Raw genomic sequence first — 22584 nt, 5'->3', positions numbered from 1 at the left:
ATATTGATAACATGTGGGCAAGTACATCGTAAGCACTGCGTAAGCCTTCAGTCTTTAACCCCTTCCGCGGTCATGACGAGCTCAGCTCGTCATGAGTGATGACGCTCGTACGCTCATGACGAGCTAAGCTCGTCATGTAACGCGTTTTTTTTAAAAAACGCAGCGCGCAGTGGGAAAACAGCTAGCGCGCATGCGGTTAAGAAAGAATGGATGGCAGAAGATTGTACTAAAGGTGACTTTTGTTCCTCATGGCTTCCAACTTATAGCTGGTAGGAGCAACGTAATACAGACACCTACTGTGTTGAGGGCTCACTAAGAGGTTTTTTTCATGTTTAAGGTACACCTTAGGAAAATGTGTCTCATCAGTGGAATGTGTTTTTAATGATAACCAACATGCATGCCAACTGGTAATCATACACACAGACCGTTTATAATAATCTAAACTTTGTTTTCCTCTATTTTATATCTTATATTTTATTTACCTACAGGTGAATGAAGTCACTGTGGAGCAGCTGGTGCAACAGTATCCTCACATCACCTTTAGTACTGTACTTCAAGACTGTAAGAGAACTTTAGAGCGCGCTTATCAAATGGGTTGGACACCAAACACCTCGTCAGCCTCGTAACACTGTCACTGCTTGGATCGATGCAGAGGCACTGCAGAATTGAGACGTCTCTAAATATTTTCAAGGCTTGCTTATATGCTTTCTTTTTTCCGTTCATCTCAAAATCTCTTTAAAAAATTGTAAATTGAGAAAAAATTCAGGTTTATTCCTTTAAAAACATTTTATTCTCATGTCTTTCTGAAGGCTTGTAGACGAATTCCTTTCCTTTTGCTAACCATGTTGGGATTTTGTTCCTGAGATTTTGATTTGTTATAGGTCCTAATTACTGGATCAAGTCTGGTCAATGAAGTGCGCGTGATGTAGAGGTTGATGATGGTTTGACCATACATATTCATGGTTTTATTTTAGTTATGGCAAACTAAGCATTCATCTTTGGAAGGAAGTTTTTCCAACTGTAAGAATTGTGCCCGGATCAAAATGACATTTAGCTCGGTATCTCGTTCTGAAGTTATTGCAATGAGTAAAAAGTATATCAGGCGATTACAAAAGGAATGCCTGGCGTATTCTCCGTAGCGAAAATGTGTTTGTTCATTTGCAATAATTTCACCAGAATAAACTGTACTACTCTATTTCGAATTTCAGTTGACTTTTCAAATGTTCTTCAAAATGTGAATGAAAATTCTACTAATGTAAAAGCAAATTAACATTTCCCTGGTACATTTAACCCTGGTATGATGCATTTAAAAAAAAAAACTCCCACCCTCGAAATGTGAACTCAGACACACAGATCCACGAATTTAAAATTAAATGAACACAAAACTGATATTTCAAGTGTCTTCCAAAAACATCTTACTCTATTGTGCCAATGATTATAGTAAAATTGTGTGAAGCCTTTTTTGGCAGCGTTTCAGTTTATGCCATTATAGCTTTAGAATCATGTCACCAGCTCTTACTTATTAAACGGTTTACTAACAAATTGCTTTGCTGATTAATTTTGTATTCTTATCTGCTCTTTCCCCTATGGCCAGAGACCGTTACTGTTTCCCTTGGCCATTTTACTATCTCACAAAATATATGAAACCGGTACCCGCTGAAACATTCAGCATTTTATATTAGTATGGAAAGGAATAGCGAATCTGATGGGGTCGGAGGCCTAAGGATGACCATGCTTTAATGACAGCCCCGGGAATTGATGCACCCTGTGGACAGGCAGCTGTCCGAGCAGGACGCCCCCTGGAGAATTTACTGTCCTCTGTTAAATTGCAATCCTTGAAATCCTCAAATCTCCTAAGACTCTGAGGAGAGATCACGTCTTTCTTCCGGCGACGCAATGCAGACTGCATTCAGATGCTATGGTGAAGCAAACACAGGTCCCGCTGGTTTTAATTTGCAGCTTTTAGTATGAATTTGAAACAGGTATTTTATAATGCATCATTTCCCCTCTATATGTCTTAAGTGAAAGGCACTCATTGTTGAGAAATGCTGTAAGACAGTTTATCGTCGTTGAATCTGACGAGTTAGGAGTGAAGTGGATTCGTCCTTGCAACAGAGATCTGCCTCAGATATATATATTTTTCCATTTGAGCCTGAAAAGCTACCACTGATCTGTCTTTCTTAGTCCAGGCCTGCATGAGGAACTTACTTTGATCTTTGCAAACACTATAAAATGACACTAAAGGTGAGCAGATGATTAGGAAGACATGTTTTTGCCATATTTCCAATTAGGTATCTACTAAACATCCCTAATGACTGCTCACTATTTCTGTTGATAAAAGGTTTTTTGTTAGGAATGCAATAAAGATGTTTTAATCTACGTGATGACGCACTGTGGTTTTGCACCTTGCATGTGTCATTAAATGCATTGCCTGACATCTCGTCCTATAAGTTAATGCAGCTCTCTATAAGCATTAAGTGTGAACACATTAGACCTAAACAATAAATTAAGGATGAAATGCATACTAACCTGAAGATCGCATTTCTAAGCTTTTTCCACTGTGATTGAGCCTTTTTCTTTATCTGATTACTTTCTGATATGATGAATGTTGTGATGTTTATAAAATGTACTTCATTTTAGCCTCTATTAATTTGTCTTCTTTTCACCCTCCACAACCACCAAAGCTTTTGGTGGTATTGTCAAGAACAGATCTTGTGTAAGGACGGTGCTCCTGTAAATATTCTTTACATTTTATTCTGTCACTTAACAATTGTATAATATCGTGTTAGTTCCCATGAAGTTTTGAAGTGGAAGTATTGTGATTGTCACTTCCAATCTGTAAAAAATGTTTAATATCCTGACTAAGGTGTATAACCATACTGTGTGAAACAAAATGTTTGTGAGAGTAAAAATAAAAATGTGTAGGTGGAGAGGAAGCATTCATTGAATGATTTACAGAATTAAGTTGAAGCCACCTTTTGTACACAACAGTAACATTTATCATATATACACATATTTGACTTTCTGATGTGAAGTTGTACCTAGACTCTCTATATAAAAAACAGAACTTTTGCCATTTGGGAGCTGCAATACTTGCAAATGTTACTAATCCAGATATTCTCATACAAAATACACCTTAAACATACCAGATCCTGTGTTAGTCCATAAATGATACTGTTATTAGAAGTGCCATTGTGGTCTGCTTAGACAGTTTGCATTTAGTTTTGATTACATTTTGCCGAGTTCAACTGTACACCGCAAACTAATGTGAACACTTTAATACAGGGCTTTTTACTTGATCCAAAATGGCTGCCATATTTTCAAAATAAAAAAAAACTATGAATGATAACTCTTCTGTGTGCGAAGTGGTGATTTTCTATTTGGGATAAGTCAGTTAGTGCCCTTTGGAGCCTGAAAAGGAAGTGGTTTTCTATCAGCTTTACAAAATATACTTTGTCGAGTATGCATCTGTAGCACTTTTCTCTCATCACTCTATATATGAATTTGTGTATCCTATCGACCTGAAGGCATTCCCATTTTACTATTACGATGCTCTGCGGTACAAAAAATGTGGTTGAGGATTTTACTTTCTCAGCGTAGACGAGACCAAATTACCCTTGTTGATCCAGACAGTACCCTAATAAAATCATTTAGATGTTGTGACCAGTACATTATCATGCTTCTGAAATCCTAGTGCCTCCACTTTGTCTACAGAATGGCTGTAATACTGAACTCTAATGATTATAATAATTATTGATGCATAAGCTATTTTGTACATTTCTGGAATGAAACACTTCCCAACAGTACACACTTTAGAACGTCGATGAACATGAAACAATGAAACATGGTGTATGCTAGAACTTAATGTGGACTTGTAAATCTGTGCTTAGAGTGGCCCACTCTTTGGATAAGCGTATATCTCAGTTTTCTGTTATCTTCCTTTCTAATAACTATAAGGACACTTGTTGAGATGAACCCAATGTCATCTCTACTTGTGTGAAACTAGTGACACATTGAATGCATAGTTGATGCAGTACACCATTATCTCATCCTCATCCTCAGCTGAGTCCTAGTGGGAATTCCTCACTTCAAATAATATTTTCATTCCCTCAGGGCTCGAGTGAACCATTTCGACGAATGAACCAATTTCTGTCTTGAGTGTTAGGTATTACTCTGAAGAATCAGTACCTTGTCCTACCCTTTTTGTTTTAGCAAATGCCAGTCCTGTTCTAAACCTTCATAACATCTAGTCATTCTTCATTCTTATGCTGAGTACTAGCAATGTTTCTTCTTGTTATGTAAAGGTTTTGGGACTTGGTTTCTCAATGCTGCTAAATTCCTGATTCACCTGGGCCAAATCCCAAACTATAACTGTACAGGAAGTAGAGAGTTGTTTTACAAGCACGCCCCCTGTCTTTAGGATGCTGAGACCTCTGGGGTACAACACAAACTTCCCAAGCAGTAGCCTGAGGCAGTAGGGTAGTGGAAGACGGTTAGCCTCCAATCAATATAGTAACCACAATGGAGACCACAATAGAGACCGCTCCCAGTTGCAGACCAGATTAATTTCAAAGTGAGGTGCCTTGTGAAACTGTGGCATCTCGCAAAAAGTGATAGACTGGCATCACACACCACCAGGTGTCATGCTTCATCATCTGCCAGTCCTCGCCCTCCAGAAACCGCGTTTGGTGGAGGGCGGGCATGCACCTGGAGACAGGGATGCACTTCTAAGTGAGTGGGGGCCCAAAAGGTGAAAGTTAAAAAGCCATCACAGTGCACCCATAAATCCTTTATTCAAAAGGGAGACTGTGTGGAATTAAAATGGAAGGTGCAGTGAATAGGGGTCCTATCATCCCGTCACCGCTGTGAAATTATTTTTAAGAAAGAGGTCAACATGTTTCTGCCAATTGTCCCGATGGGTACGTGGCTTTCATCAGGACCAGAATAGAGGAGGGCTCCGATCTTACCAGACGTTATTGGCAGTACCACTGTGTGGGTGTGAACATTTATCACTCTCCACTAGCTGGGTCCATTGATCTGTGACAATAAATACAAATTAAAAGAGTGTTTTATTAACAATTTGTGATCAATAAAAAATGGTCTGTGGGTTTCTGGATACATAAATCCACATTCTATTTTAGTACTGTGGAATTCAATTCAGTAAGAAATAAGGTGGAAGTCCAGTTATCAGTAAATATGCCGAAAACTGGAGAAGCTTCCAAATTGTATGTCTTACCCTATAAGAAAGACGACTTTCCCCATGGAAGGGGGGAGCTCCCGGAAAAATCCTGTGGTCGCACTATGCTGGAGAAAGAGAATGATGTATAGTATATGCAGAGTATTAAGAGAATCTAGGTAGTCAAAAAAAAAATATTTGGGTAGTCAAAAAAACTTTTGTTGTATATTTGCGGGCCAATAGAACCAAAATGAAGGACTTACTGGTTGGAAGAATAGTTTCCGTCTGATCACCTACGGTATGCATCTCTCCACCTCCCCGGCGATGCAATTGCTCCGTGGTAACTGTTTTTTATAGTCATGTCCCACATGAGCGAAATCATTGATGGGCCACAGCTGACCGTTGAGAAAGCTAAATGTACGCGTGGTAGTGGCGTCTGGTTTCCTGTGTTTGAAGGTGAGCCCTCGTAGGAGCCCATCTTATTGGTGCACATGCCTGGACTGGGGCGTGGGTAAAGCCCCGTCCATAGTTAGAACCCTGCCACATGTGACAAGCGTCTGCTAGTATCTGGTGTCCCGCTGTATGAAGTCTGGAGTGCCTGGTTGTGCACACTCCTGGTAAGTGATAGGCTGAAAAAACACGTGTTGTATCACGTGCATGGTGTGTGCCTTATTGTAGCCAAGGTAACCAGGAGACGCAATCGCGCAAATATGATTAGCTAAAAAGGATCGCGTGGCGTATCATCTATGTACTGCCTCATGCGTACTTGCTTGTAGTGGAATAGCGGCAACATATTCAGTGTATAATCTTATTTAGAAAAGAAGATGTAATAGCGTCCCGCTGTATGAAGTCTGGAGTGCCTGGTTGTGCGTGTTCCTGGCAAGTAATAGGCTGAAAAAAACACGTGTTGTGTCACGTGCATGGTGTGTGCCTTGTTGTAGCCAAGGTAACCAGGAGACGCAATCGCGCAGGTACGATTAGATAAATGAGATCGGGTGGCGTGCCATCTATGTACTGACTCACGCGTACTTATTTGTGGTAGGATAGCGCCAACCGATTCAGTGTATAATCTTATTTAGAAAAAAGGTTGTAATAGCGTTGACCTAGTGGGAGGTTGTACAAAAGAATTGTACGAAAGTAAATGATAAAATCATGTTATCAAATTTTGTTCAGCTACCCTCAGCATTTTAGATGTTTAGCCCGTATATATTTGTGAGCCCGCATAATGGAGGTAGGTGGTAACAGGTGCAGTGTAGAAAAAAGGGAAGGAAAGGGGGGGGGGGAAGTGATCTCACTGGACCACTTACTGCGCTTGTGTGTTACTTGTACATTTTCCAGGTACCAAATTCTAAATCCTAAACCTCAAGGGTATTACGATTTTCATGTGTATTAGCAGTCTAGGGGTCTACCTGAGTCGCAATAGTATGTAATTATCGTGACCCCGACCACATAACAAACAATCATTATATTATTGGAACCAGGGTTCATGGCTCCTGGGTATTGTTCATCAACTCATTTGAAGCCACGGTATATCATCATTCAAACCATTTTTCGAGGTATTGAGTCTATATACCCATCGTTGCTCTCTTACATGAAGGGCATGTGAAAGATTGAATTCTCTTCTCTTTAGTACTTCAAGTACTGTCCATTTTAGATCATATTCTGTGTGATTCATCTCAAGAAAATGTCTGGTTAGTTTGGTGTTATCTTTTTTGCACCTGAATGTGCTACGATGTTCATTTATACGAAGCTTAACTTTCCACGTGGTCATGCCAATGTACATCTTTTTGCAGGGACAAGTTAACAGGTATATCACATTGTCAGTGTTGCAATTACTGAAATTGTTTAGTACCCACGGTCTGTTAGTGCCTATGTCAACTTCTTTCATCATGATGGTAAATTGACATGCAACACAGTCCCCACATAGGTAATGCCCCACCGGTCGTTGGTGACCCCAAAGTGTCAGTTGGTTTTCTCTTTCTTGTGTTACATTTCTCGTGTGCACTAGTTCATCCTTAACATTACGACTCCTTTTCAATGCAAAGAGTGGTTGTTCCCATTCCTTCTGGCTTGTGTTTAGAATATGCCATTTCTTCCTAATGATATTCTGAACTCTATTTGAAGCTGGAGTGAATGTTGTTACACACACAAGTCTATCTGCTTTCTCTTTACGTGTGGTTTCTAAGAGTGCCTCACGGTGGTTGTTTTTTGCTTGTTTCTTGGCTTTTGTGATCAATTTTTTTGGGTAGTGCCAGGCCAAAAGTTTCTTTTCTAGATACGCTGCCTGTGTGTCATAGTGTGTTATTTCCGAGCAGTTTCTTCGTATTCTCAAAAACTGGCCTACAGGAAGATTTTGTCTCAGGGATTTAGGATGGTAACTTTCAAATAGTAGCAGACTATTCTTATCTGTTGGTTTGTTGTGGACTTTGGTCCGTATACCTTCCGAGGTAAGTTCAATGTCCAAGTCCAAGAAAATTGCACATTTATTATCTATTTTGGGAGTAAACTTTAAGTGAGGATCGATATTATTGACCCACTCGACAAACAGAAGTGCTTCCGAAGTTGTGCCATTCCATACAATTAGAACATCGTCTATGAATCTTTTCCAGGTTTTCAGTTTGGTGGAAAATGGGTTGTTGTCTGTGAAGATGTTATCTATTTCGAATTGATGAATGTAAAGCCACGCCAGACTGAGAGCAAACGTGCTCCCCATCGACGTGCCTTGTATCAGATGGTATATAACGTCATCAAATTCGAAATAGTTCTCTTTAAGTGCTATTTCAGCGCACTCCATCACAAAATACTGTGGTGTAATGAAGTTCCATTCTTGGTCAAGAAGTATTTGTTCGACCACCTCCAGTGTACGTCTTTGAGGAATACTTGTATAAAGTGCCTCTATGTCCATAGTGATAAAGATATCTTCTTCATGGCTAATGTCCATATCTCGAAGGTGGCAGAGGACATCTTTAGTATCTCGGAGGTAGGATCTTGATGTTTGAAATATTGGTCTAAGAAACCAGTCACAAAATTGTGATAGGGGTTCTAACACAGAATCAATACCGGAGACAATTGGTCTGCCAGGTGGTAGAAACTTGTTTTTATGGATTTTTGGCAGAGTATAAAATCTCGGCATCCTGGGTTCATTATTCACAAGAAAGTTGGCTTCGTTTTTGGTTATCCAATCATTTGCTGTTGCTTCCTGGACAATTCTCTTGATTCTATTCAGAAGACTAGGGGTGGGGTCTCTCTGGTGGATCTCATAGCTGGTTTCATCCGCTAGTAGTCTCAGGCATTCCTCTTGATACATGGCGGAATCCAATATGACTGTAGCGCCACCTTTGTCCGCTGGTTTGATTGTAATTTCTTTATTTTGTTTAAGATCCTGTAGGGCTGATCTTTCCTCCTTAGTCAGATTCTGGAATCCTTTCATATCCTGAAAGTGGATTTTCTCAATTTCAGTTAGTACTGCTTGTTCAAACGTCAGGACATTGCATGGGACATTTTGTGTAGTCGGGGTGAAGGATTATTTGTTCCTGAGATTAGTGTGTTCGCTGTTCTGGACTATTTCAGCTTCCCCAAAGAAGGCTTTAAGTTTGATTTTCCGAAAGAACTGCACTAATTCTGCTTGAAGAACAAACGGATCGTTTTGTGGAGTTGGAACGAACCCCAATCCCTTCTGCAAAATGGATTCTTCATTCCTGTAAAGTTGGTGCTTACTCAGATTAACGATGTTAGTTACATCCGGCTCGTTGATGGAGTATTGCCTCTGCCTCTGCTCCTTGTTATTGCTCTTGGGGTTTCTTCCATAGGATCCTCCCAATGTACTCTGGGGCCTCTTTGTGGTTTTTGTCTTCCTCGTCCCCTCCCCCTGCCTCTGGCTAAAAAAGGCTCGGGACCTGGTGGGAAGCCATATCCTACTGAATAAAAGGGTTGTTGCCAGTAGCCATACAGGTTCATAGGTGGTGTAAACACTTGTTGATTTGGATATCGTCTGGGTTGTTGTCCCTGGTATGTTACTGTCCCATCGCCTTCATCACTGCTACCTGTAGAGCTTCGGTCATCCCCAGAGCTGAAAGACCAATTCTGAGGTGTTGGTCTTGCACGTGGATGTCTCTTAGTAGGTTGTGATTCTGGTGTTTTGTCATAGTACTCATAGGTGGTGTATGGGTAGACTGTATCTCTATTGAATTTCTGGACATCCTTCCTAAATTTTGTAATCTTAGATTGTGTGAGAAATTCTCCGTATTCTGAGTGGTCCTTGTTGATATCTTCCAGTTTCTTTTTTTTTTTTTCACAACTGCGTTTATTGACTGTTTAGGCATAGCATATGTACAGTTCTCCGCAGTCAGGAGGACACTGTCAACTGGCAAACATATATCAGGATGTAGACATAGCCTAAACACTTAAATCGCCCCCCTCCCACACCCCTTTACCCCGCCAACCACCCAACGCCCCCACTACCCACCCCTTATCCCACCCTAACCCAATGCACGTGATCACCGTCAACCGCAGCATATGAATAGAGCACAGTAGGTATCGAGCACCCTCCTAGGCCCCGAGGTCACCATCTGCAGGCAGTCCATCATCTAAGTCAATTGGGGGATCCAAGGTCAACTCTCTATAATCCGCCCACCGCTTCCAGATCTTGTAATGCTTCCGGGGGCACCCCCTGGCTTCAAACACTGGTAATTCTAACCCCATGAGAAAGTCCAGGCCCGCTTTCCAGGCGCTTAGTGGAGGAGCCCGGTCACTTTTCCATGCCCTCGCCAGATCCCGCTTGGCCACTACTAGGCCCAACAACAGGAGGTGACGCTTGTAGATGTTCCCACCCACATTCTCCAGGACATGCAGAAAACCCAGCCTGGGCGTACGAGAAAGGTCCCACCCCAGCACCTCCGACAAACAATTCCACACCCCATTCCAGAATCGGGTCAGACCCACACAGGACCACACAGTATGTAGCAGCGTGCCTCTCTCAGTCCCACAGCGCAGACATTCCGGAGTAGCAATGAGGCCAGCCTTCCACAGTCTCTCTCTGGTGTAATAGGCCCTATGTAGGTATTTGAACTGTATGAACCGGAGTCGCACGGCTATGGCAGCCCCACGGGGGGACTCCAAAGCCTCTCTCCAGTCATCCTCATCCAAAGGGCCAATGTCCGTCTCCCAGGAGGCCTTCAGCGACAGTAGAGAAGAGGAGCAATGAGTGACAAGTGTTTGGTATATTTTGGAAACTTTCTTATCCCCCAGATCTCCCATGAAGAGCTTAGCTTCCACTGGGCTGAATTCGGGAAGGTGGTCCAGCCCAACCAGACTAGGTGCAAGCGCATGACGGAAATGTAGGTATTTAAAGAATTGGGTCTTGGGCATACTGAATTCGGAGCTGAGGTCTTGGAAGGATTTGAGGGTAGTCCCAGTAAGAACATGACCAAGTGACGAAATTCCAATATAGTCCCAGCCAAACACCCCCGTCAACGAGGCCAGTGCGGGGAGCTGTCCGTTGTTCCATAGTGGGGTTTCCGCTGTCAGCCTACCCCACCAGCCCATGCGGCGCAGTGCCTGCCTCCAGATCATGAAGATCACCTGAGTGACCTGCGGCAGTTTCTTCCGCCGCCCGGCCGAGTACAGCAGCGTATGTAGCGTGGCATCACCCATCAACACGCGTTTTAGTGCGTATGCTGGGTCGTTGCGATCGCCGTACCACCACTCGTTCAGAACCAATAGGTGGGAGGCCTGGTAGTAGGACAGAAGGTCCGATGTAGCCAGACCTCCACAATACGTGGATAAGAAGCAAGTCCGTAGCGCCACCCTGGAAGCACCCCCCGCCCACAGAAAGCGGCCCAGCACCGAATTTACTCGACGGAACCATTGTGGTTCGATCCTATGTGGATGGTTCTGCAGTTGGTACAGGAGCCGCGGGAGGGCGACCATTTTAAAGATTGCAGACCTACCATAGATATTGAGAGGCATGCAAGACCAGGTTTTGATGTCCGATTGGACTCTATCCCACACCGGCAGCTAGATGCGCTCCCATGCAATTGCGGCAGACTCAGACAGGAAGACTCCTAAGTATTTTAGACCACCGACCGCCACCTGCAGGGCCGATGCCCAGGGGTATGTCTCAGACTCTCCGCCCAGCACCCACAGGGTCGACTTGCGCGGGTTGAGGAAGAGTCCCGACACCTCTTCAAAGATACGCATTATTTCCAATATTCGAGGGCCAGAGCGGTTAAGATCAGTCATAAAGACGAGGACATCATCCGCGTATAGCGCGATTCTATCCAAGAGTCCCGCCCCCCACACAAAGCCACGAAGCTGTGCATCGATGCGCACCCATGCGGCCAATGGTTCCATGGCCAGCGCAAAGAGGTAAGGGGATAGGGGACATCCCTGTCGGGTCCCCCTGGCAATTGAGAATTTCTCTGAAATCGCCCCTGAGATACGCACCGAAGCGGTGATGTCTGTGTACAGCAGCTTGACATAGGAAACAAACACCGGGCCCAGGTTGAGGCGCGGCAACAGGGCGAAGAGGTACGTCCAGCTGACCGAGTCGAACGCCCTGTCAATGTCAGCCAGTAGTAGCGCCGCCCGTTCCCCAGTCGCCCCCATAGCGTCCACCGCCGCCTGTGCACGTCTGATGTTGTGTCGCGTCGCCCTATGCGGCATGAAGCCCGCCTGATCCGGATGGACCAAGTCTGCAACATATGGGAGAAGGCGGTTCGCCAACGCTTTGGCCAATAATTTGGCTTCAAAGTTGAGCAAAGATATGGGCCGATATGACTCATGTCGGTCGGGAGGCCTACCCGGCTTCTGGAAAACTACAATTTCAGCCTGACGCCAGTCCGCCGGCAAGCTGCCTCATTCCCGCGCTGCCTCCAACGTCCGCCGATAGTGCGGTCCCAGCTGCAGGTGGAATTTCTTGTAAAATTCACTGGGGAATCCACTCGGTCCGGGCGCCTTGCCCGTGTTGAGCTGCCCCAGCGCATCTCCCAGTTCCTCCGCCGTCAAGGGGAGGTCCAGAGCTTTCCTGGCATCGTCTGATACTGCACGGGTGGGCAGATCAGCGATGAACTTGTCAATCGCATCCGGTGGGAGACTGTCCCTGTGAGCATATTGCTCCGCATAGTAGTGTGCGAAGCTCGCCGCAAGAGTCACAGGGTCCGTTATTGTAGTCCCCTCCCCATCAGTGAGGCCCGGTAGCGTGATTGGCTGCAGAGTATGTTGACACAGCCTATGGAGCATGGTGTAGGACTTATCGCCCCACTGGTAGACCCTGCTCCGCGTGGCCAGCCACGCTTGTCTAGCCTCATCCATTAAGACCGAGGCATAGGATTGCTGCGCTTGCAGGAGCAGTCGTACCGCCACTACGTCACCATCCCCCCGACACCGTCGTTCCAACACCTCCACCCGTGCCGCAGCCGCGACAATGGCCTCTCGACGACGGGCAGCGGCACACCATGCAATGTCTATGCCTCTCAAAGTGGGCTTCATGGCCTCCCAGACCGTCACTCCATCCACCCCCTCCGCCAGATTCTCCTGCCAGTAGTGGGCAATTGCGCTGCGCATATGTTGTGTATAGTCCGCCTGTTGGAGATGCCACGAGGACATCCGCCACCGGAATGGCTGACGTGTCTTGCGCAATTCGATCCGTACCACGACAGGAGAGTGATCGGATAACCCCCGAGGCTGAATTGCGGCCTGCTTCACCCTGTCAAGGAAGGCTCCCGGTACAAACACACAGTCCAGCCGTGAGAAGGAGCCATGCACAGCAGACACATACGTGTATTCACGCGTCATGGCATGCAAGTGTCTCCAGGCATCCACCCAGCCCAATCTGTCAATCATCGCTTTTAGCCGTGTAGGGGAGGCCGCCGCTACAGTCCCTTGTGACCTCCTACGGTCCAGGCACACATCCACAACTTCGTTCCAGTCACCACCTATCACGGCCAAGGAGTCTGGGATCTCGGCCCACAGTTCAAATAGTCTCGCTGCCAAGGACCATTGTAGAGGGGGGGGGGGCATACACACTACCAAACACCACCGGCTCCGTACCAATCATGCCCTTAACAAACACATACCGACCCTGGGGATCAAGCCAGTGACGCTCGTGGGTGTAGGACAACCTCCGATGGATAAGAATGGCCACCCCCCTCGAGCCCCTGGAGAACCCTGCATGAAATACTTGTTGGTAACCAAATCGCTGTAGGCTCAGCACCTTTGTCCCCAGCATCTGTGTCTCTTGTAATAGCATCACATCAGCTGAATCCCTTTTACCCCAGCGCAAGACCGCCCCACGCTTAATTTTGTCCAGCATCCCCCTGACGTTCCAGCTTAATATACGCATAGAGTCTCCAGCGAGTTCCTGCCTTGAAGTATCAGCCATTGTCCCGATGGAAAAATCTCCGAGGACCCCAGGACCCAGCCCAGGCACCCAACATCATATATGTCAATGCAGTAGAGATCACGTGCACCCCTCTCAAAACACCCCCCACCCCCCCGTCCCTTCCCTCCAACACTGCTTCCCCAACTGCCCAACACCCGTTCCCCACCCCCCCCTATACCTCATGAAACACTGAAGTACCTGTCGCGGCATGGGGAGCTTCGGGCCCAAAACAGAGCGCCCAAAGCCAACCATACCAATGGATCCCAACTACACCCACCAACTAACAGGACCCTCCCTTAGGGCCACCCCCTACCATGGGAGGACTAGGCCGCCCTACAGGTCAGTACCCCGAACCCCATTGTACCACAGTTTTCTGAACTCAAGTAGAACGAGGCAGTCAGACACCACCAGCATTGCTCCCCTTGATCCATACCAAGGTCCAGGTCACACCGCACCAAATGCTATCCGCTCGGCCGATGAAGCAGCCACACCAGGCCCTCTGTGGAGTCTATCAATGGATAAGCGCTATGTAAGGAGGGCTGAACTCCCATGGTGCTCAGTTCTCTTTTCCCGACTGATCGGTGTCGAGCTGCGTCCCATCCGGTAGGCCACTGCGGGACAGGGAGCGTCTTCGTGACCGAGATTTCCTGTGTCGTTTACCTCTGACGGCAGAGTCGCCCCTCTCCGGCGACGATCCACGCGACGGTCCAGAGCCCAGGCCCGGCTGGGCGTTCGGTCGGAGCCTGACCGTCTCATCCGTTCACCTGAACACTGACTCCGGGGTATCAAAGAAGTGGGTCTTGGACTGAAAGACAACTCGAAGGCGGGCCGGATACAGCAATGAATATTCGATCTTCAGACCACGCAGTTTGCCCTTCGCCGCCAGGATGGAATGACGCTGCTGCTGTACCTGTATGGTATAGTCTGGGAAGATCATAATCTTGTGATTATCGAACAGCAGAGTCTCCTTGGCCCTCGCTTCCTGTAGTATTGTGTCTCTATCGTGGAAATTCAGTATTTTGGCTATGACTGGCCGAGGCCGCTCTCCCACCGGCGGTTTCTGCGTCAGGGTTCTGTGTGCGCGCTCCACTACAAAGCAGCGTGACAAGACGTCCGGGGGAAGCCAGCTCTCCAGCCACCGTGTCAGGAATTCATCCATGGGCCCCTTCTCACAGTCCTCCGGAAAACCCACGAAGCGTAGGTTATTCCTGCGCGCTCGCCCTTCTGCATCCTCAACGCGGAGCGCCAGCCCTTTTTGAATCCTGTCCATCTCCGCCACTTTCCATTTCAAGGTGCTCACATCGCCCTCCACCCCCGTGATCCTGGTCTCGGCCTCCGTGATGCAAGCGACTGCGCTGCGGAGATCTTGTCGTACTAGCGTGACATCAGCTCCCACCGCACCGATTTTAGCATCTAACATGTCCCTTGATTGCGTGATGGCTGCCATCAGGGCCGCGTTGTCGGGTCCCGTGCTCTGGCCACCCCCGGAGGCCCCAGGCCCCCCGCTGGGTCCAGTAAATTTGTCAATCGGCCCTTGTTTGGCGGAGCCACTGCCACCCCCGCCTCTGGTCATGGTCAGGATGATTTAGATGGGTTGCTCCGTGCCCGTGGCAGACCCTCCACTCACCGCAATTCAAATCCAATGTCCACCAGGATGGCCTTGACCCACTGAATCCAAGGCCGGGGGGCCCCGCCGGGCGCCGCGCCGCACCGGACCGCCACTACAGAACACCTCCAATGTCAGGCACCCAGCGAGCAAAGGCCACAGTCGTCACCCGGGCCGGGGCCACAGCAAAGCACTCAGGGCCTCAGGCAGGGCTCTCCCGCCCCTCCAAGGATTGCAGCACCAGATCCGACCCCTCACCTTCAAGGGATCGCGAAACTCCAGGCCCCGGCTTATAGGCCCCACACCGGCCACCGCCGTCTCCACAGCTCCGGTCACTCGCCCCTAAATCAGTTGGTCGAGACGGGCACAGCAGGGCACCCAAGCGCGAGGCGACCAGGTGACGCTATTTCTCTGGGCCACCCCGGCCCCCAGTCAGGTCTCAGCACAGAATGGGCGAAGCAGGCCCCGGGGCTCCGCCAGCCGCCCGCCAGCACGGCCAGCAACGGAGCACTCCTCAATATGGCGCGGGCACCGCACTGCTCCCCTGGACTCGGGTCTCTTCGCACCAGGGGGCTGCACTGTGGGGGCCCACGCACTCAGGCTGTCTGACAGAGCGCGCCCCACCTAGGGCAGGGCATGTGCCGATGGTCCGCTCCCAGCCCCGATGCAGCAATGGCGTCCGGCAGCGCAGGGGGGTCCTGACTGATTCCCCGGTCTGCAGAGCCCGCCACCGACACCGACCCTCCACAGCTCCCCACAGCGTCTGTGCTCTCTCAGGCGGTAGGGCGCTCCGCTACTCTCCCTCCGGCCGCCGTCCGCCAATCATCCACCGGAACACGGGGCCTGCCGGCGAGCCAGCCGGCCGATGCTCAGAACCCCCGGCCGGGGTCCGCCCAAAATCGAGGCCCCGGCTCTCCACGCTGCAGGTAGGCCCAGGGGGCGCCGCCGCCGCCAATCTCACCGGCTTGGGACCAGGGACCCCAAGAGCAGCACCGGAGGGTGCACCCTGTCCACCGCTGCCTCAGAAGTCGCTGTGTGGCCAATATTAGGTCCGGGGGTCAGGATAAATGAACAAATTAATGACGGGCCGGCGGGAGCTCTAGGAAGCTACGTCCGCCATTGTCGCCCTCGTAGCCACGCCCCCCTTCCAGTTTCTTTTTAAAGACTTTTATGTCAATAATTGTCTTTAAAGCGTTTTCACTCTGCTGAATCTCAATCAGTAAGGCATCCGCCAGTTGCCTGGCAGTGCTAATGATCAGGACTAACCAGTCCTTAGTGCATTTCCATGCAATGCCAGACCAGTTGATACGGAATTCTCTGTTGTTCAGGAAGAGTCTCGGTTCGTTGGTAACTATGAGGCCCCTAGGGGCAGTGTTCTTCCGGAGATACTCTGTCATAAAGGCCCCATGAAGGGCTGTGCGTATCTGTTCCTTCTTCTTTGATGTGAGTGTCTCCCATTCATCTGAGTGTTTGACTGTGTTCGCTACTACTGTTTCTGCCAGTAGTGAGGGTGTTCTCAGGATATCTGCATATGTGTCTTCACTGAAAGCGAGTTCAGTCTCCATAGTGTGAGGACAAGGGACTCCTAAGGAGTCTAAATGAGGTAGTTCTGGGAAAAATAAACACTTTTTAATAAATCCCAAACTCCAATTGAGAATGGTACCCTAATAAGTCTCCGCAGCCAGCAGCTGCACTACGTAGGACAACACAAACTTCCCAAGCAGTAGCCTGAGGAGGGAACAAGAGGCAGTAGGGTAGTGGAAGACAGTCAGCCTCCAATCAATATAGTAACCACAATAGAGACCGCTCCCAGTTGCAGACCAGATTCATTTCAAAGTGAGGTGCCTTGTGAAAATGGGGCATCTCGCAAAAAGTGATAGACTGGCATCACACACCACCAGGTGTCATGCTTCATCATCTGCCAGTCCTCGCCCTCCAGAAACTGCATTTGGTGGAGGGCGGGCATGCACCTGGAGACAGGGATGCACTTCTAAGTGAGTGGGGGCCCAAAAGGTGAAAGTTAAAAAGCCATCACAGTGCACCCATAAATCCTTTATTCAAAAGGGAGACTGTGTGGAATTAAAATGGAAGGTGCGGTGAATAGGGGTCCTATCATCCCGTCACCGCTGTGAAATTATTTTTAAGAAAGAGGTCAACATGTTCCTGCCAATTGTCCCTATGGGTACGTGGCTTTCATCAGGACCAGAATAGAGGAGGGCTCCGATCTTACCAAACGTTATTGGCAGTACCACTGTGTGGGTGTGAACATTTATCACTCTCCACTAGCTGGGTCCATTGGCCTGTGACAATAAATACAAAATAAAAGAGTTTTTTATTAACAATTTGTGATCAATAAAAATTGGTCTCTGGGTTTCTGGATACATAAATCCACATTCTATTTTAGTACTGTGGAATTCAATTCAGTAAGGAATAAGGGGGAAATCCAGTTATCAGTAAATATGCCAAAAACTGGAGAAGCTTCCAAATTGTATGTCTTACCCTATAAGAAAGACGACTTTCCCCATGGAAGGGGGGAGCTCCCGGAAAAATCCCGTGGTCGCACCATGCTGGGGAAAGAGAACGATGTATAGTATATGCAGAGTATTAAGAGAATCTAGGTAGTCAAAAAAAGACCTCTCTCAGGCTAAGCATTGAGAATAGCCCTGAATAATTCTTTAAAATGAAGGCGGCATCTTCAAGGATTCTCAGTAGAATAGTACTCCTTGCTTTAAAGCCTCTTTGCTGGTAGAATAAAATGTTATATCTTTGGTTCTCTCATCTCGTCATGCTTCCTGCTTCAGCTCGACACCAGTGCCACCATTCCAGTGGCGAACACTGGAATATTCTTCACTAATTAGTGCATGTACATTTGCTTTGGCATATAACTACAACTTACACAATGGTGAAGACACTTGGGATAAGTAAACAGACCAGCAGTGCCTCAAACCCTGCTAGCCTAAAGGTTCCATCGAACCAGGAGGGCTGTGCAACATTACCAGATTTCCATGGGTTCCTTAGCGGTTCCCTAATTACACATCCTAATCTGACATAAACCTGGGAACCACTTGAGCACTCATGGGGAAGAGTAAGACAACAAAGCATCAGGACCAGATGGCTAGCACAAAGCTTTTTTAACAGCTTATCCATAATAACTTAGCACCAATCTAGTCTTCTTCCCAATCCTTGGTAGAATAAGTCCCAGAGATGCCCCGTGCCCTCTAGGAGCTTTCTGCTGCACGCTGTAAGGAAATGGATAGGGGGTTATGGCTGCTGAATACATAATAATCTACTGACCTGTCAACCACCAAGTTCAGCATGTCCTCTATGGTCCAAGGAGCAGCCCCTTCCATCCAGGTGGGCTCAAATAGATTATTTCCCTATCCCAGGAGAGTATCTCCAAGTATTGCATTAATATTAAATGAATGCTATTTTTTTCTCGGCATATTCAAAATCAAGTTCCCCTAAAAGGTCAAACAGTGCTACAAAATTCAGGTTATTCTTATCAATAATATTATCATAGTAGAAATGAATGACAATACTGAAATTCCTAGTCCAGCATAAATGGAAGGCTTGAATCAAACTGCTTCTATGAAAAATAAGTAAAATGGAGCATGTCATGCTCGTACTGAACCAAGCAGTAAGCCCACCCTTGGCCTGTCCAGCAGCAGCAGAGGTAGTGGGGCAGAGTAACAGGAAAAACTTTCACAGACAACACCAGATTTAGCCCAAATTTCCTGCATTAAAATTATATCATACAATTGAATACATTCCACCATTTTTCCAGCCTAATTTGGCTTGTAATCTCGCTACGTTCCAGCTCAATATATTAATAACATTTGAAATAGCAGCTGCTGCCGTAGCAAGATTCTCTTTTGTTGCAACGAATATGTAACGTTACAACGCCACATATTACATTGCGGTAGGTAACAATGCATGGCATTACCACGCAAGTAATTTCTATGACTTGCACTAGATGGCGCGCTGGATTTAGGAATAGTTTAAATTATTATTCCTACTCCAGTTAGCGCAACAGCAGGGAATGTGTTGGACTTAAATTCCAACACATTCCCTGGTGTTGCACGCCATCTAGCACAAGTCGTAGAAGCGACTTGCGACGTAATGCCATGCGTTGTAACAATGCGGAGGATGAACTGTCCGTCTTGTTACCAACGCGCATGGTACTGACAGCGTTGTAAATGCTGTCTCTCGTTGCAACTGCCCCAGTGCAATTAGTTATATTAGGCGTACTAACAGTAGACCGAATTGTGAATTTGACTGACACCACAATACCCACACGTCCAATGACCTGCCCTCTTTACTGTCACCCACTCGCCAGGTTGAATATTGTGTCCAGGCCCCTGTATAAACAATGGCAAAGCGTCAATCACCTGTTTATTAATGGCAGAAACACATTTTGTCCAGTCAACTCAATACTCTCCGAGCAGTGTATCAGTTATATGTGTTCTTAGCAATGTTTTTGGGACCCCCTCCAACAGGTGAGGGGCCGTCCAGTCAGTATTTCATGTGGACTGAGATGTGTTACAGTATCTGGGGTAGTTTGCATACTCATAAGGGTAAGAGGCAAGGCATCCATCCAAATCAATATGGATTCTGCACATATTTTAGCTATCTTGGCCTTCAGGATGCCATTTCTCCTTTCAATGGCACCGGCTGCTTTGGCGTGATATACACAGTGAAACCTCTGTTGTGCTCCCATTGCCATACATACCAATTCCATTATCTCATTGATGAAGTGCATCACTTTATCACTTGAAATCATCCAGAACAAACCAAAGCGTGGAAATAATTCTTTCAGCAAGCATTTAGCTGTGGTCATAGCATCGCATCTCTTAGTAGGTTAGCCTTCGATCCACTCCCTCTACGCAGGACCATCGGCCAAGCTCCTAAAACGCCTGCAACGCACACAGAATGCCTCGGCACGTCTGATCCTCGACATCCCCCTCCGCAACCACATCACTCCCCACCTGAGATACCTACACTGGCTCCCCGTCAACAAGAGGATAACCTTCAAGCTCCTCGTCCACACACACAAAGCCCTACATGACACCGGTCCAGTGTACCTCAACGAACGACTCAGCTTCTACACCCCCACCCGCAAGCTCCGCTCTGCCGACCTCGCCGCTGTCCCCCACATCCTAAGAACGACAGCCGGAGGCAGATCCTTCTCCCACCTCGCTGCCAAGACCTGGAACACCCTCCCCACCAACCTACGGCAGACCCAAGACCTACTGACCTTCAGAAGACTACTCAAGACCTGCCTCTTAGATCAGTAGCAGCACCCCCCCAACCCCCCCCTCAGCGCCTTGAGACCCTTGCGGGTATGTAGTGCGCTTCACAAGTGCCCTGATTGATTGATTGACTTGCTGAACATACATACCACAGTCAGTACATACCAATACCTATTTGTAGGAGGCAGCTCAAATAAAGTCCACCGGCAAATGTTCAAAGGGTGCCTCAGCAGGTGCAAATTGTCCTGTAGGAATTCCTTTACCAGGATTATACTGTATGCATACCATGCAATTTTAAATATTTTGTCTATAAATTTCTGTATACTAGCATTTTCCCAAAATAATGTCATGCTGTTTACAATGCCATCTCTTCCCAAACGCTAAGGGCTGTTCATCATCAATGTCATAGGATATATTAGTTTGTCAGGTAGCATGAATCGATAACCATGTTGATCCTTCCAACAGCCATTCACCAGAGTAACATATTGTCATTTTTGTAAGTCTTCTTTAGTTGCTTGTTTTTGCAGATATGCCCCTAACACTGACGCCATATGCATTTTCTGTCTCTTCAATATACATTCACAATGGGAAACATAAGTTAATGGCATGACATTCTGTGCAGTCTCTTTGGCTATATCATCAGCAAAAGCATTCATTCCCTTTGCTTATGTCATCTACCATCTTTTTGTATGCATTATATTTGACAATAGCTACTCATTTTTTGCAGTGATAAAGCATTCAGTAATTTAACAATCAGTGGAACATGTTATATTTTGAGACATGAGAAAAACTCTTTCTGCCCAAAGCCTGTCAAAGGTTATGTGCAACTGCAAACACATATTGGCTATCGGTATATATGTTCACAGTTAATCTAGCTCTCAGCTCACAGGCTCTTGGTATTGCTAATAATTGGGCTGCTTGTGCCGATAATTCTAATAGTCTACAAGTTTTAATTATATTGTGTAAGGTGTAACCAGCATAGTCTGCATTGGTTGTAACCCATAAGTCGCCATCTCTTTCTTCCATTGGGGTGTCCTGTAAATCTATCCTCCCTTTGGTCTGTTATCAGTACGCAATTATGGGGCAGTATCATTCTGTGGAAGGGGCAAAAGTGTTGCTGGATTAATTGTGTTACATCAATGTATGGAATTATGAGGACTGAACAAATATGACTCGTGTTACTCTGGCATTTGTCAAACGTTGAGTTTGTGTTTTGTTTAACAGTATATCTGCAGAGTGAGGTAAAAAACAGATGCACATCTTATCCAAGAAAGATCTTTATAGTAGTGCAGTTTAGCAAGGGTTTGAAAAGAAGGGAAGAGTTAGGAATTCATTGTCTGCAAGACCCTGCCATAAAAATGCTCATGCTTGTTGTTATGTTGTAGGGGGTGAAAGACCCTTATAGCTTTCACTCTTTGAGAGTTAAGCCTCCTTTCCCCCTTTGACAGGCGGTGACCTAAATAGGCAACCTCCTGTTGAACAAATTGCAATTTAGTGGCAGATACCATGTGGCCATGTGTACCAAGTAAATTAAATAGGGCAATGATGGCAGAAGTGCAGTCTGTTTTGCTGGTGCTGGCCAATAGCATGTCATCTATGTATTATATGATAGCGGTTGTTGGTGTCAACTGAAAGGTGTCTAGTTGTGCTTTTAGTGCATGGGGAACCCTGCATCTTTTTTACCACTCTGTTCCTAAATAAGTCCTGTGTCACTTTTTCCATTCTCTGTTCTCCTGCTGGTGATATTTTGTACTGTGGCACTCTTTGGAGAGGAACGTTATGTTTCACTGCTATTTGTACAGGTGCTGTTGTTTTACATCCCACATCATTCTTACAAGAGGCAAAAATATTGTTTTCTAATTTGTCCAAATCCCATTAAGGTACTGTAATTTGGGGTTGGGAGAAGTAGACATTAGTGGGAAAAGGATAGTTGTTGGTACATTCAAGTTATATTCCATCTGCAGTGCAGTTTCTTTTCTTTTCAGGGAGGGTCAGACTATTGTATGGGGAACCCTGTATCTCTTTTACCACTCTGGTCCTAAATAGGTCCTGTATCACTATTTCCATCCTCTGTTTTCCTTCTGGTGATATGTTGTACTGTGGCACTCGTTTGAGAGGGACAATATGTTTCAATGTTATTTGTACAGGTGCTGTTGTTATACGTCTCATATTG

The 22584-nt window shown here is 46.6% G+C and overlaps 1 protein-coding gene across 1 annotated transcript in view; it reads left to right on the top strand.

Annotated features, from left to right (window-relative positions):
* The window catches only part of FBXL17 (F-box and leucine rich repeat protein 17), a 2072621-nt gene extending 2069272 nt beyond the window's left edge, over positions 1-3349 (top strand). Inside the window, exon 9 of the mRNA XM_078675463.1 lies at positions 489-3349. Within this exon, the coding sequence (XP_078531589.1) occupies positions 489-626 (138 nt within the window). The 3' untranslated portion in view covers positions 627-3349. The remainder of the gene's footprint in view (positions 1-488) is intronic.
* The last annotated feature ends 19235 nt before the right edge of the window (positions 3350-22584 follow it).

The sequence above is a fragment of the Lissotriton helveticus genome, chromosome 2_1 (genome assembly GCF_964261635.1).
Source record: "Lissotriton helveticus chromosome 2_1, aLisHel1.1, whole genome shotgun sequence".
Classification (NCBI taxonomy): domain Eukaryota; kingdom Metazoa; phylum Chordata; class Amphibia; order Caudata; family Salamandridae; genus Lissotriton; species Lissotriton helveticus.
The sequence above is the reverse complement of the archived record's forward strand: the minus strand, read 5'-3'. Positions and strand labels throughout refer to the sequence as shown.